The following is a 20124-nucleotide window of genomic DNA, read 5'->3' as shown; positions in this document are numbered from 1 at the left end:
ATTTTGAGTTTCCAGGTGTTTAAAAAAAGCCCCTCCGACTGTTGTTTATCCTCCTTTAGCAGGACAATTGCTTGATCCTTTAAGCTGCTTTGGCTTTGATGGTCTGTTGGTACTAATTAAGTATAATCTGAGAGGATGTTGTATGTGTACTGTATGTTATGTGTTGGAGACAAGGGTTGGGGTAAAGGAATGAGTAATGTCTATGCAATATAAAGAAATAAAATCATAAAAAAAGACTTTCATTTAAAAAGACCGGGAAACATCACTTAAGTCATTTGGATCATGCATGATTTTGTTTTTGTCTTTCCCCATCATCCTTCACTTCACCTCTGGACCATCTATTCATCTGCAGCTCCTTTATAAAATTTTAATGTTAAGTTCAGCAGCGGTAACATGAACTAAATGTGACAGATTAATAGGAAACAAGCAGGTACACCATGACTGCAGCCATAGTTTTCATTAAAATGCGCTCTAAAAGGGTGGCAGTATTTGCATTACATCCCTTGTTGAAACAAAAAACACAAAGCTTGAACTTGCCTGGATTTATATTTTAACGAAACCATCAGTTGACTCAGATGACATTTGTATAAATGTGTTTTATTTACTTATTTTGAAACAGTTTTAAATGACATCCATACAAAAGCACCCCTGTATTGAAATTCTGTTTGGAATGACCTAAAACAGTCTTGATCCATGACGAGCCGTCACTCCAGCTGCAGTAGAAATACCCAGATATAATATAATGTGTATGCAACATTATACTGCATGACAGACAAATACAGAAGTAGAGCCAAAGTTTCACAAGAATACTTCTGAACATTAATTATTTTGGGCATCCTGTGTGATCAAAGAGACAATAAAACATGTCTCAACCTCAAATAAAGATCTTCACCTGAACCTTTTAAACTGGGACCTGTCTGTTGACAAAAATAGCCTCTCCGTCAGTCCCGCAGACAAGACACTGTCCGAGTACATCCAGGCTGTTGACGGACAGCGTCTGGCTGGGCAGCATGTGAGTCGTCTCCAGACGGCCTTTACTGGAGTCTCCGTTGAGCCAGGCGCTGATGAGGGACTGGTTCCCTCCAGCTGGAGCCATCGCACTGCGAGACATCATGCTGCTGTTCCTGCCACCTGGAAAACAACAACAAAACTGTCTCTATTAATATTTTAGAGGACTATTATGATTACTGCACTGTAATCATGTCAGCGTGCAGTTTCCTCAGCATGTTGATTTGCCAGATCTTTAGCTCCTGGCAAGCTGACTCAGTGTTTTTGTAGTCGCTCTGGCAACCAAAAGATAACAGACGGGGTTGTGTGACTAATACATGAAACACAGAAATATTCCATGATTAATTATGATGCTGCGGTTTAGATAAAATGATTTTACTGTCATGTAATCAGAAACTCTTGATGAAGTATGTGCTGATAAATCTGGTGACTGGTTTAGGTTGTAGTAGGTCAGAGGTCACCGTTGACAGCCTGACATGGAAATACTCGAATAAAGTACCTCAAAATCGTGCTTAATTACAGCACTTTATTAAATGTATTTAGTAACATTTCACCACTAAATTTCTAAAATTATATAAATCTAAATCATATCAAAACATATCATCTAATGTTTTAACCTGTTTTCATTAAAAATTACTATTGTAATAATAAAACCTTATTGTCTGCTGCTTAATTTATTAAAAAGAAAAAAAAAATGTAGCCTCAGTATCCTATTTCTAATTAAAGCTACCACAAAGAACATTTTGTTGATTTTGGAAGTCCCTGGAAAATACCAATAGTTAAGTTGAATAACAGACAGAATACTTGTAAGAACCTTGTAAGAAGGAAGGCATGTCTGACTGTGAGGACGTCTCCCAGTGCAGCAGTGAACCGTCCTCTGAGCAGGTGAACAGGTGATCTGGGTTGGTTGGGTGGAAGTGAACCTCCCACACTGTGCAGAAAAATATAGATAAACTTAAATAAAACAAAGCAAAAGTCATTCCTTTAAGAGAAATATACATCCTCCCATATAAGACTTCTTAAAAATTAAATCATCCGACCAGAATGAGGTCTTACTTTCAGCAGAGTGTGCCTCCATGAGCGAGAAGGGCGTGTTTCCTTGTCTCACGTCCCACACACAGAGCATGCCGTCCTGCCCTCCTGTGGCCACGATGTGCTGCTGGTTCGGATGTCTGTCCACGCAGTGCAGAGGGACTCTATCACCTGACCTGAGAAGAGAACAACGTACTAAAGTCACCTAAATACAAAATGCACTAAGCAAAGCGCAGAACAGGTAAATATGATTGTTCTGTGAGACGTGAGGAGATCTTACAGGGAGAGAATCTGGGATGGCGAGTTGCTCTGTTGTCTGAAATCCCACAGCTTGAGTTGGCCGATCGAGTTCACCGTCAAAATCTCTGTTGTCCTCAGATAAGTCACAGCATGAATCGTGCTGCTGTCCGCATTCTCTGCGAAAGGTTTAACAGTCAACAATGACTTAAAGATGCTATCAAATGCTAAGAATTGTAATTCTGTGTGTATTTTAACGTGACATGATTGTCTGGCTACAGCAGTTTAATCTTAATCTCACCTATGACCCGAGTGACTCCCTCCTTGTCGGCTCTGAAGACGATGATCCTGCCATCTTCACCGACTGTGACGATCTCAGGACTGCTGCACACTACACCGGTACAGGGAGCGTTGTCGCAGGGGTAACGATGTGCTCTTGCCCAGCTCTGAGAAACCGATATCGTCTGTAGTCGAGAGAGAGAGAGAAGACGTGGGAAATTAGAATATTTTCAAACACACAAATCTGTCATTTAAGGAGTTTGTCTAACATTAATTTTTCTTGCACAGCAGTTCAAGTCTCTTATTAAATAAGAGTCAATAAAGTCATTAATAACATGTCGTAACATTAACTTGATAACAAGTCTTATAAACAAGTTAGGTAAGTCTACCCCATAGTTATTCGTAGCTATGATAAGTAAGAAGAGCACAGATATATCCATGCTTGTGACAACATATTCTTGTTCTGAATCTGGATAAGGACGTGTGGAGCTTGAGTCAAATACTTAAGTCAGATTAACATAACAAATTTGTTGTGTGTAGACCAACACAGGCCAACACACAAAGCAGTTATAACGACCGGGGCTAGTCCAAAAATAATAACACTTAGATTCATTCATGTCTTGTTTTGTCCACAACCCAAAGACATTCAGTTCACTGTCTGAGAGGAAAAAAGAAAACAGAAAATATTCACATTTAAGAAGCTGAAATCAGAGATTGTGGACTTTTTTTCTTAAAAAAAAAAAAAAAAACTCAAACCTTGACTTGTGACTTGCTTGACCTGAGCAATGACTTGACTTCAATTGCTTAACTTGGGACTTGTTTGAGACTTGAAGGTTAAGACTTGCACATGTGTGACTTACTTCCACCTCTGAGATACGCTCGCTGTACGTGAAGATTGTGTATCTGAAAGACGTAATTCAGCCAGCGCGTACCTGACTGTTTTGGTGGTGGCGGAAGATGGTGACTGCTCCAGTTGACGATGCTGTGACAATTCTGTCTTGGTCCAAAAACTGCAAATAAAAAACAAACAAACATACAAGGACAAGGGTCAAATTAGCCCTATTATTATTATTATTATTATTATTATTATTATTATCACAAGTATATACTTGATCTCAAGATCAAATAATAACATTTTAATTTCACTTTTCTAACAAACTCCATTTTGTACTTTATTCTCAGCAAAACATAATTAACATAATGGAATTAAGGATGCACTGATTCTATCCATCAATCTATCCACCGATAAGGCAGATTTGGTTTTGGACAGATGTGACCGATCCACATTAAATACAATTTCTTCATCAAACGTCATAAAAGTCAGTGTTTCCATGATCAGTTTCATTCATTCTGATTTTTTTTGTGCCACCACAGTCCCTGGCTTCGTGTTACCTTAGATAAAAAATTATCCCATTAAATTTCCTGCAGTGAGATACACAATACTCAGTACCAGCAGTTATCCGGAGTTGAGCTATAATAACTGGTACCAGGAGAGAAAAACATGGATCGGTGCATTCCTACATTACATATTGACAAACGTCTCTTTGAGGTCAACAACTGCACAGCTGAGGGAACTTAATTTTAGTACCAATTACAGGCTGGTACATTATTTTGGATCTCCATGAGTGTCTTACTTGAAGGTCCAGAACATCTCCATCATGCTTGTGTTCACACAGAAGCTGTGGGTCTCCTTCAAATCCATCGTCCATGCCAGAACTTCCATTATTCGCAATGGACCAAAAATAGATCTTGTTGTCCTGCAACAGAGAAAGACACGTGTTATTCAAGTCCAACTTAAAGGGAAAAAACAAGCAGAATATAATCTAACTCAGCCACTCCCAAAGACTGGGTCAGGACACACAGGTGGGTCACAGGAGATTATATCTGCGTCCAAAAATAAATAAAAGAACAGACGAAATTCTGCAAATTAGATTTATATCTCAGTGCACCTTTTATAAAACACTTAAAATGTGTACATCGTTGTAGTGATGAGACGAAAAACAAGAACCTGTTAATACCACATAAATACCCTTATTTTGTCTGATTTATGAATTAGATTAAAATGTCCTATGACATTTTTAAAAAGTGGGTCCCCAGAAAAAAAAAGTCTGGGAAACACTGATCAGCTGACAGGGAGTTCTTTTTTTGTTAAATTATCCTTCTTAGTGGTATTCAACAGATAACAAGTACATAACAAAACAAATTAACTGACAGGTAGTTCTAACCAGCTGTCATAATTACCAAAATCCTTTAGTGACTTATTAGCCAGTAGCCATTGAATTTGGCAGGAACTTAGCATTCTTTATGTACTGATAGTAAATAAAAAAGGTGAAGTTTAATAAGACTGTTTGCATGCCGAAATGACACCTTTCCATTCATAAAATGTCTACAGTTGTGTTTTCATGGTTAGGACATGTGTGAAGCCACCAATGAGCAAAACCGCACAAATTTCTGTGATTTTTCAAAGAAGTTTGGTGTCGTTAACTGACAGCTTGCTCACCTCGTTATCCCACGAGCCAGTCGCAAAAATGTCCGGTTGCTGTAAAGATGAGTGTGATACTGGTCTCCATCTTGTTTTACTGATTTTCTGGGACACGTACTTTGCATTTATACTCTCCATTGAAACAAAAACAGACCGGACGAGTTTTCATTAAACAAAACGACTGATGATATTAGCTTAGCATTCATGGGAAACTATCAACTGTACGCGCCCGCTGCTTCGTACGTGCTACGTCTTCTTCTTCTTTGCTTTTTTCCGGTAGTTCCCAGAACCAGCTTTCAGGTGTTTACCGCCACCTACAGTATCGAGCAGGCAGTAGTTTATATTAGTCTGTAATGGTCAGTGATAGAAGATTTTTTTAGTTCTTCAAAATAACCCCATTGAAAAAGCAAATTGATTGTTTCTCTATCTGAATTACCAAAAACTGCAGTCTATATTTAGTTTAAATCTTTCTAATACTTAGCTAACAGGGATAATTCAATGTCATATCTTATTTCACTTTATTATTAACAGCCTACAATATTAATTTAGAATACAACAAAGATTTTTTTTTTTTACATATTAAAAGACAAACACAATTTTGCTGCAGGTGTACACAGTGCAAAGTATTCCTAATGTGTCTGTTACTTATGGTGTCAATAAAACTAAAAAATAATTTTAAAAAACTGCTCTAGCCAATAAAATGTGCTTAGAGAGAATAACATTGATTTCTATGAGGTTACAATGTTATATATGTGCTATAAAACTGTTTTATTTCATATAAAAGATGCTGTATTTGTGTATTTCCTGTTTTTTACTGCCCTCTCCCTGTTTTCCCCCCAGGATCACAGTTCTCCTGTATTTCTGACAGTTTTCACACCTTCTTTTCCTTTTTATTATTACAACCTATTTCTGGCTCTGTACAGTGTGTACAAACTCTGCAAGGCTCTAAAAGTCCACTGTTTCTAAACCAGACTAGACTTAAGGAGAAATTTAAAGGAAGAAATCTGCTCTATCAATTTTCTTTTAGGTTCAGGGGCAAAAAATAAATGAAAACTGATGAATATTAGTGTATGCCAGCTAGAGGGGCGAATTATTCTGTATTTTTTCCTGAAAAATTAAAGTAAAATTAAAAGATTTCAACATTAAAAATGCTGTTGCAGCGCAGTCATTTATATTAGCTATTGTCATTCTATAAAAATCCCCAATGTCTCAGAAATTCATACTTTTCTATCGAATTACTTCCTATTTTTGAGGACAAAAGGTTGGAAAGGACACTACATGTATATTTTTTATCATACATCTATGAATTGCTCCCAACCTCCGAATTCCATACATAACTACGGCGGCTCGGTAAAGCCAAAAATCAGATCAGCCGACTTTTTCCTCACATTACTACTAACAAGTGTCGCACTCCACTTAGCGGCCACCATCTATACTGCGGCAAATCTAACAATGCACTAAATGAGCAATGTGGCTTTTTTTTTCCAGTGCAGTTACACTTTGCTGAGGCTTATAATCTGAAAAATTTTATTATTTGTAAAATGACACCGTTCATCAGTGTGAGGGTCTATGTTAGAGACGCCGTCCTGCAGTAAAACCATCTTGGATGCCTGGTGACGTATCCGCCGCTCCGCCGTCTGCTCTGGAGGTTGTCAGCTTCATCGGCAAAACGTTTGGCGCAGGCGCGGCACTGACAGCTGCTGTCTACTTACTCCGCAAAGTCTGTTTAATAATGGCCTGGAAATCTGGAGGAGCCAGCCACGCAGAGCTTGTTAACAACCTCCGCAGTAAGTCCAAATGTTTTCTATAGGGGCTGCACCGACGCCTTCACGGACAGCTCGCCCGAAATCGTTTTAGTTTAGCGGCTGGAGTGAGCACAGGAGCGGTAGCTAGCGAGCGTGTCTAGAAGGGAACCCAAGGTTTGCGGAACTCTCGCGAGATTTGTAGGCATCGTTATTTTATGATGTATATTGTCCAACCTAATTATGTTTAATAATGTAACAGTACTATGGTTAAGATCTGCTCATGTTTAGGGATTAAAACATTGGGTTAGGGCTCGAAAAAAGATGATGATTTGGGTTATACATGATCATTCTCGCGAGATGTTTCGCGGGTGTGGAGTTCCATTCTAGGTACGACCGTAGCTAGCTGGTTGCTAAGCTATGTGGTATGTTGTTGTTGACCTAGCGTTACCTCTCTCCACCCCTTTCACAAACCACGTTTACGCCGTGGAACAGATGCATGCCTCCGTCGTTTTGAAAATGAATTGACAATAAAGACTCAAATTACCACTTTATTATGCATAACCACATGTTATTTGTGCAGCTACAATTTTGTGTGAGGTTAACTTAGCCTGCTAGCTCTATGTGCGTCATTTGGGACGTTGAAGCTAGCCGTTAGCGATAGCGGTGCTGCTAAGTGCCCTGCCCACATTCATTGATGGCTATCACTGTACAACCATTCAGTGTAGTTTAACGTGAATGACACTGACAGCTGGAAGTGTGAGGCTCGTTTCTACTCTTTGTTAGTGGTTGATTGAAAATGACAGCTTGTTGTCTGTGTCACAGCGGCGGCTAATGATAGTGGCTGCAGAAAAGGGAGCAGTGACTCAGTGTAACGTTACCACCCTGCTAGACGGCTGTTATCTGGTGCTAAGTCTACTATGATCTGTGCCATCAATGCCACATGGTTTATTATGCAATCAGATGGTAGTGTATTGTGTGGCGAAGAGGTTAACTCAGCGGTGGACAGCCACTACAACAACATACAAGTTCTGATCTGACGTGCAGCGTTTCTAAAAATGCTATTCAGTGTGATCATATCTGCAGACTTGAGTGTGCAAGTCATCTTTCAATATAAAGTAGCTACCAGGGCTATTTATATTCTGTGCAGTTCAGCATAGCATTGCAATTGATAGTTCAGCTGCAAGTGTTTCGACAAAAGCTGTATGGTTTGGGGTCATGCTCCATTTGATTTTAAAGGAAAGCAAAGGTGTAATTTGCATCTTATTCTGTGTTTATCTTTCTTGCCAGGAGGTAAGTCAGGGCTGCGCAACATGGTAACAAATTATATTGCATTTAATTTGACAGATATTGCAATATGATTAACAAGCTCCTTATAAATAAATGTCAGTAAGACAAAAGAGCTTATCATCCAACACAGCAAAGATTAATAATGAATAAGGATTAATGGGAAAATGGTTCAGAAGGTTGATTTTCATGGAATGAGAGCGGTCTTCAAGGACTGACTACATTTCTAAGAAATGCTCACAGTGTTTCCACTTGCTACGCAAGCTGAACAATTTTGGAATGAGCCAAAATATTCTGGAAAGTTTGTATGAGTGGAAAGCATCTTTTAACATGATCATGTGGTTCAGTAATCTGAACTTTGAGAGGAGGAACAAACTGCAGAAAATAGTTAACATGGCCTCCTAAATTGTAGGGAAACCACAAAAGTGAAGAAGTAGAATGTATGATGGCCTCTTAAGAAGTAAAGCTCACAGAATTATTAATGACTTTTCTCCTCAGCTGTACAGTGAATTTGAACTTTTACCCTCAGGAAGACGTTACATATTAGGCTACTGGTGGCAAATAGAAACATCTACAAGAAATCCTTTGTCTCAAGTGCTCTTAAGGTACTTAATTAAATTAGGAACTAGTAGACAAGAACACAGGGTGGTGCTCCAGACTTTGCTGCAGCAGGTTAATGTGCAATGGTGTATAGTTTAAACTCGTGGGTTCTATTTTTATAACGATTGTGTTTGCTGAGATGATGCTTGTTATTGTCATTATGTGTGTTGTATTTTCCATTATTGTCTATGCTGGCATGATATACTGTTATGTGTATTGTATATTGTATTTTTATGACAATTTTTTGGTGAAACTGAAGGCTAATTCTTCACATTGTGGACAATTAATTTTTCGCATTCATAACCATATTCATATTTTTATTTTTATTTGCATTCACAGTTAGTGGGAATGGTCATTTTTGCAGCACGGTTTTCATTTTCACTGCAAAGAACTATTGAAATCATGAGGATGATGTTACATTTTCTGGGGTCTATAGCATATTCTCTTACATCTGAAAAACAAGAAAAAGTTGCAGCTTCTTCAGTGTGGGTCTTGCACTTGGCCATAATGCGATTTCAGTAATATTGTGATTAATTGTGCAGCCCTAATCTCGGTTTGTTATTGACCAGATGTTGCAACTGTGGCATGTATGATGACATTAAAAATAGATATAGTTAATAAAGATGTCGACACCAGCTCCTCAGTATGCAAAGCTCCATAAATGCTGCAACTCCACAAGAGCAAGTAAATTAGTCCTTCACCAAAAGGGGTTTTATTCAAATTCAGGAGCATCCCTCTATGTTTTGTGCCAATTATGCAAATGCAGTTTCTTCACCATTAGTGTAAGAACAGTTTTGAAGGTAATACTTTTATTTGAGTTAAATATTCTTGTTCTATTTGTCCTTAACGTGGATGATTTTCTTCCTGCTCCTCCTTATTTACTTTACCGGACAGTGGACACTGACCCATTTAGACACACGAATGGCTTAAATTTAACCCTCAGTTTGCATAAGCTGGATTTAAGCAGGTCACACTCAGGATGAATGCTAATTCACAACTTTTCTTTTTATTGTTTGTGTCCTCCTGACCAGTGCTCAGGACTGGTCAGTACAGGCAGTACTAGTTCAGCCAGTTGCATTTGTTTTAAAGCTCGGGTGCCTCATGAATTCTTAAAGTTCAGTGCCCACTTGACGTGTTGGAGGAAAATTAAATGTGCCACCAAAATATATTTTAAGTGGGTTTATAGCCTGAACAGCATAACGTTGGTTTGCTTATCCCGGGGCTTGCAAAGGCAGTTTTAAATTCAGAGAATAATTATGAATAAGCAGCTTGAAATCTACCAGTCTGGGTTATTTTAATTTGAGAAATCTCTAGTAGGTGTCCATCTGGCAGCTTGTATGGTTTATTTGTAATGTATCCTAAAGCGGCACGTAGCTCTGAGGGTGAGTGCAGTAATGAGAGCAGCGCCGGCTGTCGTTATCTTTTCCTGCCGTTGGCCCCAGCTGCTACAGGAACCTGTTATGAGGGATTATTCTGAAGACACCAGCACTTCTATGAGGAGCTTCTTTAGTGACTGCCACTGCACGTCCACAAGCCATAAACCTGTCTGACCTCTTGTATCTCAGTTCACTTCGTTTCATCCTGTATTTTCTCTGCTTTCTCAGTTTTCATACTGGGCATATTGTGATTTGCAACCTAATTTTCCAGCTTTCATTCCTCTATTACTCATTATTTTCCACTGCTTACTCACTGCATGATTAATATATACTGATTTTCTCTAATTTAGGCTATATATATATATCATTACCATAGTAGTGGGTAATGCAGATAAAATCCTTCATAGTATAATGCGATGTGGACTAGGGCTGCAACTAACGGTTGTTTTCATTACTGATTAATCTGCAGAATATTTTCACAGTTAATCAAGTAATTGGTTAGTCTATGAAATGTCTCATCACAATTTCCCACAGCCCAAAGTGGCATCTTCAAATGATTTCTTTTGTTCAAACAGTCCAAAATCCAAAGACTCTTACTCATTACTTTAATAAATGACAAAAGACAAGCAGCAAATCTTTACATTTAAGAAGCTTGAACCAGCAGATTTTGACATTTTTGCTTTGAAAATGACTGAAAACAAAATTGATTATCAAAGTACTTCAGTCATGGTATATAGTATTATACAATTATTAGGGTATTAATGGTTACAATGACTGTGGAAAATCAACTGGAAAACGGGCGTAATAGATAAAATAACCAGACAGTAATGACTCTATTTGTTTAATTCAGTGAATTCGATCCCTCACAATTTAAGGTGCATCATCACAGTGACACATAAATCATACAAAAAATAATAATTTTGCCATAAAGCAGTACTGCTAATTGCCTTTTGACAAATTCTCACGTTGCAAGTCATCATATCACACACCCCAAATGTACCAGAGTTTGTAGCAATTGGTTGTGTAATGTCTAATATGCCTGAATTCACTCTGTCCTTCTTACCAGCATTTTATCTTTCTTTTATGCATTTCTATTTGCATCTGCTGCACGATTATGTAATATATTCCTGCCTGGTGTTTGTACTTGTTCATGTTCCCATAATGCACTGTGACACAAACTCTTTTGCATCCCCAGAAAATGGCATTATTAAGTCCGACAAGGTCTATGAAGTCATGCTGGCCACAGACCGAGCCCATTACTCTAGGTGTAATCCATACATGGACTCGCCGCAGTCAATAGGTACGTCTGCTCATGTGATCGCTGATGCATCGCAGCACAGTCTGAAACACAGTCTGATGACATCAGAGGGGTGAACTAACCAAATCTGTGCCTCTCTTTTAACCAAAAGGCTATCAAGCAACCATCAGTGCTCCACACATGGTAGGACTTTAAAAGACTCTCACACTTTTCTGCATCCTGTGAATCACAGCTGTGTGTTATTTTTGTTTTGTAAGTCGTGCTCCCATTCAGTCATTCAACAGATAACAAACAGAAACAGTCCAAGAAATACAAATTATCTTTCCCTTTTTTTCCCCCAAATAAAACCTGTCTCAAGTTATTTTACGTGTTTGTGTGGGTTGTTGGCAAATCTTTATAATATGCAGATGTCAAATATGCAGTCATAGGAGTGCCATAAAAAAAAAAAAAAAAAAAAGGCAGCAAAAGAGTAAGAAAATACATTTGGAATAAGTAAAAGAATAAATAAGTTAATAAATAATGTGTAAATATAAATTTAAAAAATGGACATATAAAGACAAATAATGCCTTTTTATTTATTTTCACATATTTATTGATATTTAAAAATATATATGTACTTATAGTACATAAATCACTCTGTTTTAGGTATATTTTTAAATGTTTTATTTATTTTTAGTTAGTGTCATTTATTTATTTTAATTCATTTATTTTTCCTCATTCTTTCCCTATGGCCTTTGCTTATTCCTTGTATAGTTTTTTTTACATCTGCAGGATTCATGTGTGCAGGAATCGAACTCATTGACAGTTTGGTCCTTCAAGCAATAGCAAAAACAAGGAATAAAAAAAACACAATACAAATAAATAAACAGAAATAAAATAAGAAATTAACAATAAATAAATAATTTAACAGAATATTTTAAAAAATAAATTATATGGCAAAATAATTTTAAAAATCTAAAAATATATAAATAAGTACAGTCAGAAATTACAAAATAAAAAATAAATATGAAAATAAGTATATAGTTATATTTTGTTATTCCTCTTTACAGTTCTGCATTTATTTTATTTTCCTGTCCAGACTTTTTCTTTTTTATGGCGCTCCTGTGACTCCATACCAGAAGTGTCAACAAATGGAAAATAATTAGAAGTGAAAACTTTGTAAAACCAACAGACACACAGAAAGTAGAGAGCTAGCTGGCTCGTATTTACCTCGTCACAGTCAGTGTTTGATGCAATATGAATGCTGACAGATGGGTTGTAATGCAGTTTCCTTGTTGACGCCCCCCTCCCCTCCCCTCCCCTCCCGTCCCCTCCACCCAGCACGCCTACGCCCTGGAGCTTCTACACGACCAGCTGTACGACGGAGCCAAAGCTCTGGACGTCGGCTCCGGCAGCGGAATCCTGTCCGCCTGCTTCGCACGAATGGTGAGCCCACACATGACGGGTAAACACATACGATTTCTCTTTGGTGGCATTCTGACTGATTGATTGATCAGCTTGTCAAACAGTCAACACTGTGATGTTCTTGTATGAACTGAGTTCCTTCCTCTGTGCTCTACAGGTAGGTCCTAAAGGGAAAGTCATAGGCATTGATCACATCTCAGAGCTGGTAGACGATGCTATAACCAATGTGAAGAAAGACGATCCCAGTTTGATAGCATCGGGCAGAATCAAGCTAATGGGTAAGACGTCACTGATGAAACGTATCATTATACAAGACAGGGTTGTACAATGAAATTAAATTTGTTGTTCCTTCCCAGTACACACAAAATACAACATACATATTCTGTAGTGCATTTTTAAAAATTTTTTCAGGTTGAATGTAATTGTTGAATGTCATTGTTTTATTTTATTGCAGTTTTATATGTGTGCAAATAAATAATAATAAAAAAAAAATCATAATCTACATTAAAAGTTCAACATCTGGTCCATCAACAGTGACTGTGTTGGGTCACATGGCATCACCGATGTAAAAACCCAGAGTCCTCCTCCCCTCGTCCTGCTGGAGTCTTGAGTGTTGCATCCTGTCAGCTCAGAAGTGCAGTACTTGCTCGCTCACCTCCCGTCTTCCTAATGTAAAAATGCATAAAACAAATTAATAAAAGGGAAAGGGGGGTTAGAATAAAATAGAATCTATGAAAAGTTAATAGCACACATTTACATGTACTGTATATAATAATGTAAACTGGATCAGAATAAAATTAAAAACTTTGCTAAGCCTCTCCCTCCTCAGTTACTGTTGCTAAACATGGTAAACTTTCCATCCTTTCACTGCATTTATGCACTTTAAAGTGATAACGATGGCAGATTAAACATGGAAACTGGGAGTAATTGTTAAAACACGAGGTCTTTGAATCCTTAGAGAAGTAAAACTTCTCATTTCTAGCTGACGACGGTGGATTTTGTCGGCTAAAATAACGACTCACAAGCAGATTTTATAAGTGTAGCTGGCTGATGTGAGCTACTGCTAACTCCTTGAGTCGGCTGAGAAGTCCGTCTCCAGCTGACATGTTTTTAAAGAAGAACACTGTGGAAGTGTAAATCCTTGTTTCTTCTTTACTTGCGAGGTCTAAGTGACCATCTTAACTCTTAAAGATTTGATAGAATTGGTCTATAAAAGGCTGCAAAACTTTGTTGTGTGTTGAAATAAAGTGAATAGCAGAAATTTCTGCTTACTGTTCCTTTAAAAACAGTCAGACTGCTTAACGCTCGCCGTCTTCTCTTGAGCGGGGAACTCGACATGCAGCAGCTCAGCAGTCAGGACGGTGCAGCGATAAATAATTGAGCAGTGAGAACCTGCTTTCACCTGCTCTGCAGGAGGGTGGGAGTGCTGATACAAACCAGGCCATTAATAAAAGGAGGCAGTCAACAAACACCTTTTCTGTGTTTTGTTATATTTATAAAGATGCTGCAAATACAATATTTTGACAGATTGTTGGTGTGGTTGTTCAAACATAATGTAGATTTTTCTCTCTTGTGTCTCAATTTAGTCAGCCAACAGAAAATAAATCCCAGTTTATTCAACTATTTCAGTCATCGATCGTGCAAAAGTACCAAATGCTTGCTGGATATAGCCAAAGATAATGAATTTGAATTTTATTTGGAGAAGCTTAGATTCCAGTTTTCAGGAAGGAGGGGAGGTTTGTGGACCAGTGTCAAGACGTTAAAGGTGGTGAAAGTGTGGGGTGAATGATCGACATTATTAATCTGAATATGTGATGTTTTTATTTATGTTTTATACTTTTTTTCTTTCCTTGTTTTTCTCTCCTGGTTTGTGCTCGTTTCAAACAAGAGCTTTTTATCTACCTCGTCCTTTGTTGTGTTTAAAATCCGCCAAATAATTATAGTTGTACATTATTTTATGCTGCCATAATGATGTTCTTGAAAGAAAAATGATAAAATAAGACTTGACTCTATGCAACATTAACCTGCAATAAATAAAATAACAATAACTCCCAACAAAAGAGTACAAAGAGAAACAATATAACACAAGATGAAATAGTTTCTGTTGAGTGAAACGGTGTGGGCTGAAACTACTGCTTATTGCGCCCACCCTTTTTAAAAAACACAACCTGTTTGATGTCAGAAAGTCACATCAGAAGAGCTGCTTTAGTTTTTTGACTGATATCAGAGTAAGTTATTTTCAGACATCACTTGTAAATTTAGATATTTCCTTATTATTCCTCATTATTTTTGATATATAGGGAGTGTTTTTCTCCTGTGTTTTGATATTGTTTGTTTAGATAGAAGTGATGCATGGTAACACCAGATTTTGTTTTCTTTTATAATGACGCTCAGTAAAAAAAAAACAAAAAAACATTTGAAATGATTTAGATATTTCCAGAAGGAGTGTTTATGGCCTTGTTCAGACTGAAGGCAAATCAGATTTATTTCTCAAATCAAATCTTTAAAATCACTTCTCTGATCTGTCTGAAAGTGTTGCTGTGGTAACGATGTAGATGTCCACTGGTGACGTGGCCTTTGAAACACAGGAGCATGAGAAATGCAGATCTGTCATCTCACCCTCCAAGCAATTGTGCTGTCAGGTTGCGGTGCAGAGCTCCTCCTCCTCCTCCTCCTCCTCCTCCTCCTCCTCCTCCTCCTCCTCAGTCAGTTTCTCTCAGCGTCTGTTGTTCTGTCTGCCGTCCTCCGTACAGCTCTGCCAGTAGCAGCGTGATTTTGCTCAGGTGCTCTGATGCGCTTCTGTCACTCTGGATTTGCGTGTCATGTCATGAGTGACACACATCATACTCTGAGATGTCATTTTAGCAGCTAGACTGTCTGGACTGAGACGCATCTGCAGAAATCCGATTGGCATCACATTTCTTCTTAATCTGCAGTCCTGTTTATCCATCTAGACTTTTTTAGATGTGAGTTGCAGAGTTTTGGAGATATCAGCCATAGAAATGTCTGCCTTCTCTCCAACATGATGCACCTAAATGGCACTAGTCCTGTGGTGGTCAAAGTGCACACGCAAAAAAGGTTAAAAACTCAACACCAATGTCTCTTTCCAAAAAATTATGACCCTGTTACTCAAGATAATTCACAGACCTTGTTGGAAACAGTTTCATGCAGGATCTACTTTCTTGCTATTAGAAAGAAAGTAGTTCCAGGAGATAACCAAGAAGTTAAGTAGTAGTAAGTAGTTCCTACATGCAACCGCTCACAACAAGGTCTGTGGATTATTTTGAGAAAGCATTTCTTCAACTAAATAATTAACAAGCTAACTGAAAACATTATTATACAGTAACATAAAGCATATATGTTAGACAAAAGATATAAAGAAGAGCTGCCAGCGCAGCAGTGTTTAAATGTCTGCAATCAATGAGAAGACAGAAATAACAATAACAATCAGGAGAAACAGGCTGACTTTGTGTGTGTGTGTGTGTGTTTCAGCGGGAGACGGGCGAATGGGACATAGCGAGGAAGCGCCTTATGATGCCATCCATGTTGGCGCAGCAGCACCGACTGTTCCCCAAGCTGTAAGTGTCACTGAATTCTTTACGAGCCGATGATCAAGATCACATTCTCCCAATTCACTGTGAGACAAGGAACAGACTCCAGCGCTTAAAAAGTTTAATGCAATTTTGTGTGTCAATCAGGATTGAAATAGCAGTGCTGGAATGTCCTTATAGAACCACCACCGCGCTGTTGACTCGCTCCGTTCGTCTTGTTTGTGTCCCAGCTTCTGGACCAGTTGAAGCCCGGCGGCCGGCTGATTCTCCCCGTCGGCCCGGCGGGGGGGAACCAGATGCTGGAGCAGTACGACAAAATGGAAGACGGCAGCACCAAAATGAAGCCCTTGATGGGGGTGATTTATGTGCCTTTAACAGACAAATCGAAGCAGTGGTCCAGGTGGAAGTGACTTCCTTCTCCCCCTCCTCCCCCTCTCTCCTTCTCACAGTGGCAAAGGTGAAATGGTGTGGCTTGGAGCAGGCAACGGATCTCACAATCGGCTGCGTTTTTGCTGCTTGTCGGCATTTTTTGCTTCTTCCATGCCATACCAACCAGCTGCACGTTTCGTTCATCTTTTTTTTTTTAACTCCGTAGTTTCAAATTGGTTCAATAAAACCTGCCTGACTAATGAAATCTAAAGTCATAGTTTTGGATCCTAAACACAAAAGAAACTGAAAATAACAGCAGTGTGAAGGCATATGCTTTTCAGGCTTTTTATGCTTTTCAAGAGAATGACTTCTTTGTCAGTTTGGATGCTCATAAAACAGTGAAGGGATAGTTCGGATTAATTGTAGCGGTTGTATGATGTACGCCTCCAGTTTGGAGAAGCACAGAGGAGCACCAACTGCTGTGGACCGGGTCAGCAGCAAAACATATTTTAGCCACTGAAAAAAAAGCCCCAACATAAAATATAAATTCAGTTTAAGTGGACGGTACAATTAGAATATTTTCGCAGCTTTACTTTGTCGTTGGACAGGATTTTCTGTCAGGAAACTGCAGCTAGATGAGCCAAATGTTGCTGTCTGTTGCTCAACCAGAGTAAGGGTCATCTGAAAATATGCAGGGAAGTCTTATCTTAGTTGTGGTTGCAGCTGTGACAGCAGTCCAAGGAGCTGAAATCTAAATTGATGATCACAAAAAAAATTTAAAAATCCTCGCTGTTTGAGGTTACAATTAGGCGTCTATCTTGGTATGAAAGCAAAGATTAGGTTGATAAACAACTTTTTAGGTTACTGTTTTGCTAGCTAAAAGCAAAAAAGTGACAAGATGTCCCAGCGTGGGGTGATAAGAATGCACATCAGGCAGGCGACGCTCTGTTTGTTGCAGGACTCTGTCCACAGCAGTACATTGCTTAATACAATGAGTACCTCATACAACCCCACTACATATAATCCGAACTGTCCCTTTAAATAACAGCAGCGTGAAGGCATATGCTTTGTTTTTCAAGAGCATGACTACATTGTCAATTTGGATGCTCATGAGACATTAAAACCCAACTCTCAAACTCCTCAGTTTGGTCTTCTACTCTGTGAGATGTAGACAAAAATCCAGTAACTGTTTAATTTGACTGTGATGTAACGTTCTGCATGTGACTCTAACTTGACTTTCTGTTTGCATGACTTGGAGGATGGTGGTGTTTTCCTGCACGCCGCTCTTCCCTCTCTGCCTTTTCTAACATTCGACTTGTGTCTCTCACAGGGATGAACTTTGAAGAGGATGACAGTCCATAATCCACCTTTTAAGTTTGAACCTGGAGAAAACTCGGATGGGGTCAAACAGCCCATGACATAACAAAACATGCTCTTTTTTTGTTTTTAACGGTGGACTTGAGTATCACCTGGATGACGGCCCAGGAGGGGCTGCGATGAAAAGACTGCTTGAAGCTCAGCACAGAAATATTGGAGAGAGATTTTTTTTTGTTTTTGTTTTTGTTTTTCTTTTCAGGCCTGCATCTTTTTTTTTTTGGTTGTGTTTTCATTTTAAATTGCTGGATTTTAGTTTTTTTTTTTTTTTTTTGTGGTTTTATCATCTGAATTTCAATCAGCCATTTTTACAGCGTTACATGTCAGCAGCATCAAAGCTGAATGTAGGAGGACCGCCGGACAATGACGAGGAAAGCTTGAAACTTTTAGATAATTCACCTAGCTACAGCGTGTGTGTGTGGATCATCTAACTGTAGACTTCTCTGCTAACATTTGAGCTCCCCCCCCCCTGCCAGCAGTATTAGGAACACACACACACACAAACACAGGCAACACAATGGCTGATGTAACCCACACATCCTGTTTGATGTGCAGCACTCTTAGGTCATTCTACACATAGAGTAAGCAATGCATCGGATCATACTGAACCCACTCCGGAGAGGAGGAGGACGGAGCACTAATAACACCGACACACATACAGGGCTGTGCTTTTTCACCTGGTGATGATGTGTTGCTTTCTGCCGCTGGTTTTCCATTAACAATTTGTGCAGGCTCTTCTGGTGACTGATACTAAATGGGATAGTCACTGCTTTGCCAAAATAAACTCAAAACAATATAAAGCAAATGAATGTCTGTTTTCTTGAAATCAAAAAGCACATTTTATTTTGGGTGATTTAAGTGATGATGGATGATGTTTGGCTCTCATGGTTTCTGGAACAGCGTATGAGAAAAAAAAAATAAAGAGATGCTTATGTTTTTGTCTGCCTTTTGTTATTTAATCTTTTGTTTGCAGGCTGGTGTTTGCAGTTTTTTTTATGCAAGTGCTTACACATTTGTTGCAGAATTTGGCTCATTGTGTCAAAACACGGCGCACGAACAAAATAAGAAACAGCACTTGGGGAGAGAGAGAGAGAAACATCCCACTTCTTCATTAAAACGAAACTGCACTCTTTCACAAAGTGAGGTTTCACTTTATTTTGAAGTACACTAAAAAGATATAACAAGCTGTACTTTGTGTCGAATTAGACTACAACTAGAAATAAAGTCCTGTATCACACAGTATTAGAGCCTTTATTAGAACATTATTAGAGTTTTTGCAGGGTGATTAGGGATTTAAATGTAATGCTTTAGACATAAAATGTGATTTTATCAAAAAGTGATTCCACTTTAGTTTATAGTACTCTTCTGTTGAAATGTGACCCTAATTAACCTCTAATAAAGGGTCTAATACTGTAATTAAAGCATTATTTATTCCTTTTGTCTAATTAAATAGAAAAACAGCATGTTGTCTCTCATTAGTGTACTGTAAAAATAATCACATGCAGAATTTGAATTACTCTTTCAAGGCAGCAACAGCACACTAATGCACTTCATAGAAAACACTGCTGTCTTTCTGTGCTTTGTGTAACTTGTCATTTTCTCATTTAGGCTCCATTCAAAGATTGTTAAAGTTCTGAACTCACATTTCATTGAACACAAAAATAGAAAGGCTTCAGATAAATGTTTAGATAGATGTTTTTTCATATTTTTTTGCTGTTCCAAAACACAAAGTAAAGTAGAATTACAGTAAAGTAATCGACAGAATGTTACTATAAATTTACAGAAACAAAAATTCTTACAGTAGAATTCCAGTGAAATGGTAAACAAAGAATAGTATTGTCAGGGATGGGGTGGAGGGTTTGTGTGTGTTGCACATTCCCAATAATTGTGAGAGATTTCATTCCTGAACAAAGTGTCTCATGTCAGAAACTGTGTGTAGTGTTTTGCAAGAGGTGTGTTGCAAAATTTCAAAGTGCAAAGCAGAAAACGTGTTTTTGTACTTTTGTTGCTTAAGATTAAAGCCTGGTTACAAAAGTTTAAGGTTCTCATTCACCATAGCATCATTTCAGTAAGCTTATGCATTTTTTTTGTTTTTGGGCTCATAACGTTTCTGAACCTCAACCTG

The 20124-nt window shown here is 38.3% G+C and overlaps 2 protein-coding genes across 3 annotated transcripts; one reads left to right on the top strand and one right to left on the bottom strand.

Moving 5' to 3' along the window:
* Window positions 1-576: 576 nt before the first annotated feature.
* nup43 (nucleoporin 43) lies at window positions 577-5306 on the bottom strand. The gene is made up of 8 exons (XM_084738064.1): window positions 5057-5306; window positions 4191-4313; window positions 3489-3566; window positions 2579-2741; window positions 2321-2456; window positions 2065-2216; window positions 1823-1939; window positions 577-1131 (listed from the first exon to the last, which is right to left on the bottom strand). The coding sequence occupies exons 1-8, from the start codon at window positions 5174-5176 to the stop codon at window positions 902-904; spliced, it is 1119 nt and encodes a 372-aa protein (XP_084594190.1). The 5' UTR covers window positions 5177-5306; the 3' UTR covers window positions 577-901.
* Window positions 5307-6629: 1323 nt separating this feature from the next.
* Window positions 6630-18941, top strand: pcmt1 (protein-L-isoaspartate (D-aspartate) O-methyltransferase). Of its 2 annotated transcripts, none has more exons than XM_084737138.1 (8): window positions 6630-6825; window positions 11239-11343; window positions 11453-11484; window positions 12622-12726; window positions 12863-12983; window positions 16198-16283; window positions 16487-16656; window positions 17956-18941. In XM_084737138.1, exons 1-8 carry the CDS (start codon window positions 6645-6647, stop codon window positions 17966-17968), a joined length of 813 nt encoding a protein of 270 aa, XP_084593264.1. In that variant the 5' UTR covers window positions 6630-6644; the 3' UTR covers window positions 17969-18941. The 2 variants fall into 2 exon arrangements, with proteins under 2 accessions (XP_084593264.1, XP_084593265.1); XM_084737139.1 differs by having other exon boundaries at window positions 16487-16713.
* The last annotated feature ends 1183 nt before the right edge of the window (window positions 18942-20124 follow it).

The sequence above is a fragment of the Lutjanus erythropterus genome, chromosome 15 (genome assembly GCF_056507025.1).
Source record: "Lutjanus erythropterus isolate fLutEry1 chromosome 15, fLutEry1.hap2, whole genome shotgun sequence".
Taxonomy (NCBI): domain Eukaryota; kingdom Metazoa; phylum Chordata; class Actinopteri; order Lutjaniformes; family Lutjanidae; genus Lutjanus; species Lutjanus erythropterus.
The sequence above is the reverse complement of the archived record's forward strand: the minus strand, read 5'-3'. Positions and strand labels throughout refer to the sequence as shown.

Bases quoted from the DNA above. Each gene is read 5' to 3' on its own strand.
- nup43 (XM_084738064.1), bottom strand. From the start codon at position 5,176: ATGGAGAGTATAAATGCAAAGTACGTGTCCCAGAAAATCAGTAAAACA. The intron at 3,567-4,190 runs GTAAGACACTCA...TTTTATTTGCAG, and splicing joins GAGATGTTCTGGACCTTCAA to TTTTTGGACCAAGACAGAAT. The intron at 2,457-2,578 runs GTGAGATTAAGA...AACCTTTCGCAG, and splicing joins GGGAGTCACTCGGGTCATAG to AGAATGCGGACAGCAGCACG.
- pcmt1 (XM_084737138.1), top strand. From the start codon at position 6,645: ATGCCTGGTGACGTATCCGCCGCTCCGCCGTCTGCTCTGGAGGTTGTC. The intron at 11,344-11,452 runs GTACGTCTGCTC...TTTAACCAAAAG, and splicing joins GGACTCGCCGCAGTCAATAG to GCTATCAAGCAACCATCAGT. The intron at 12,727-12,862 runs GTGAGCCCACAC...TGTGCTCTACAG, and splicing joins CCGCCTGCTTCGCACGAATG to GTAGGTCCTAAAGGGAAAGT.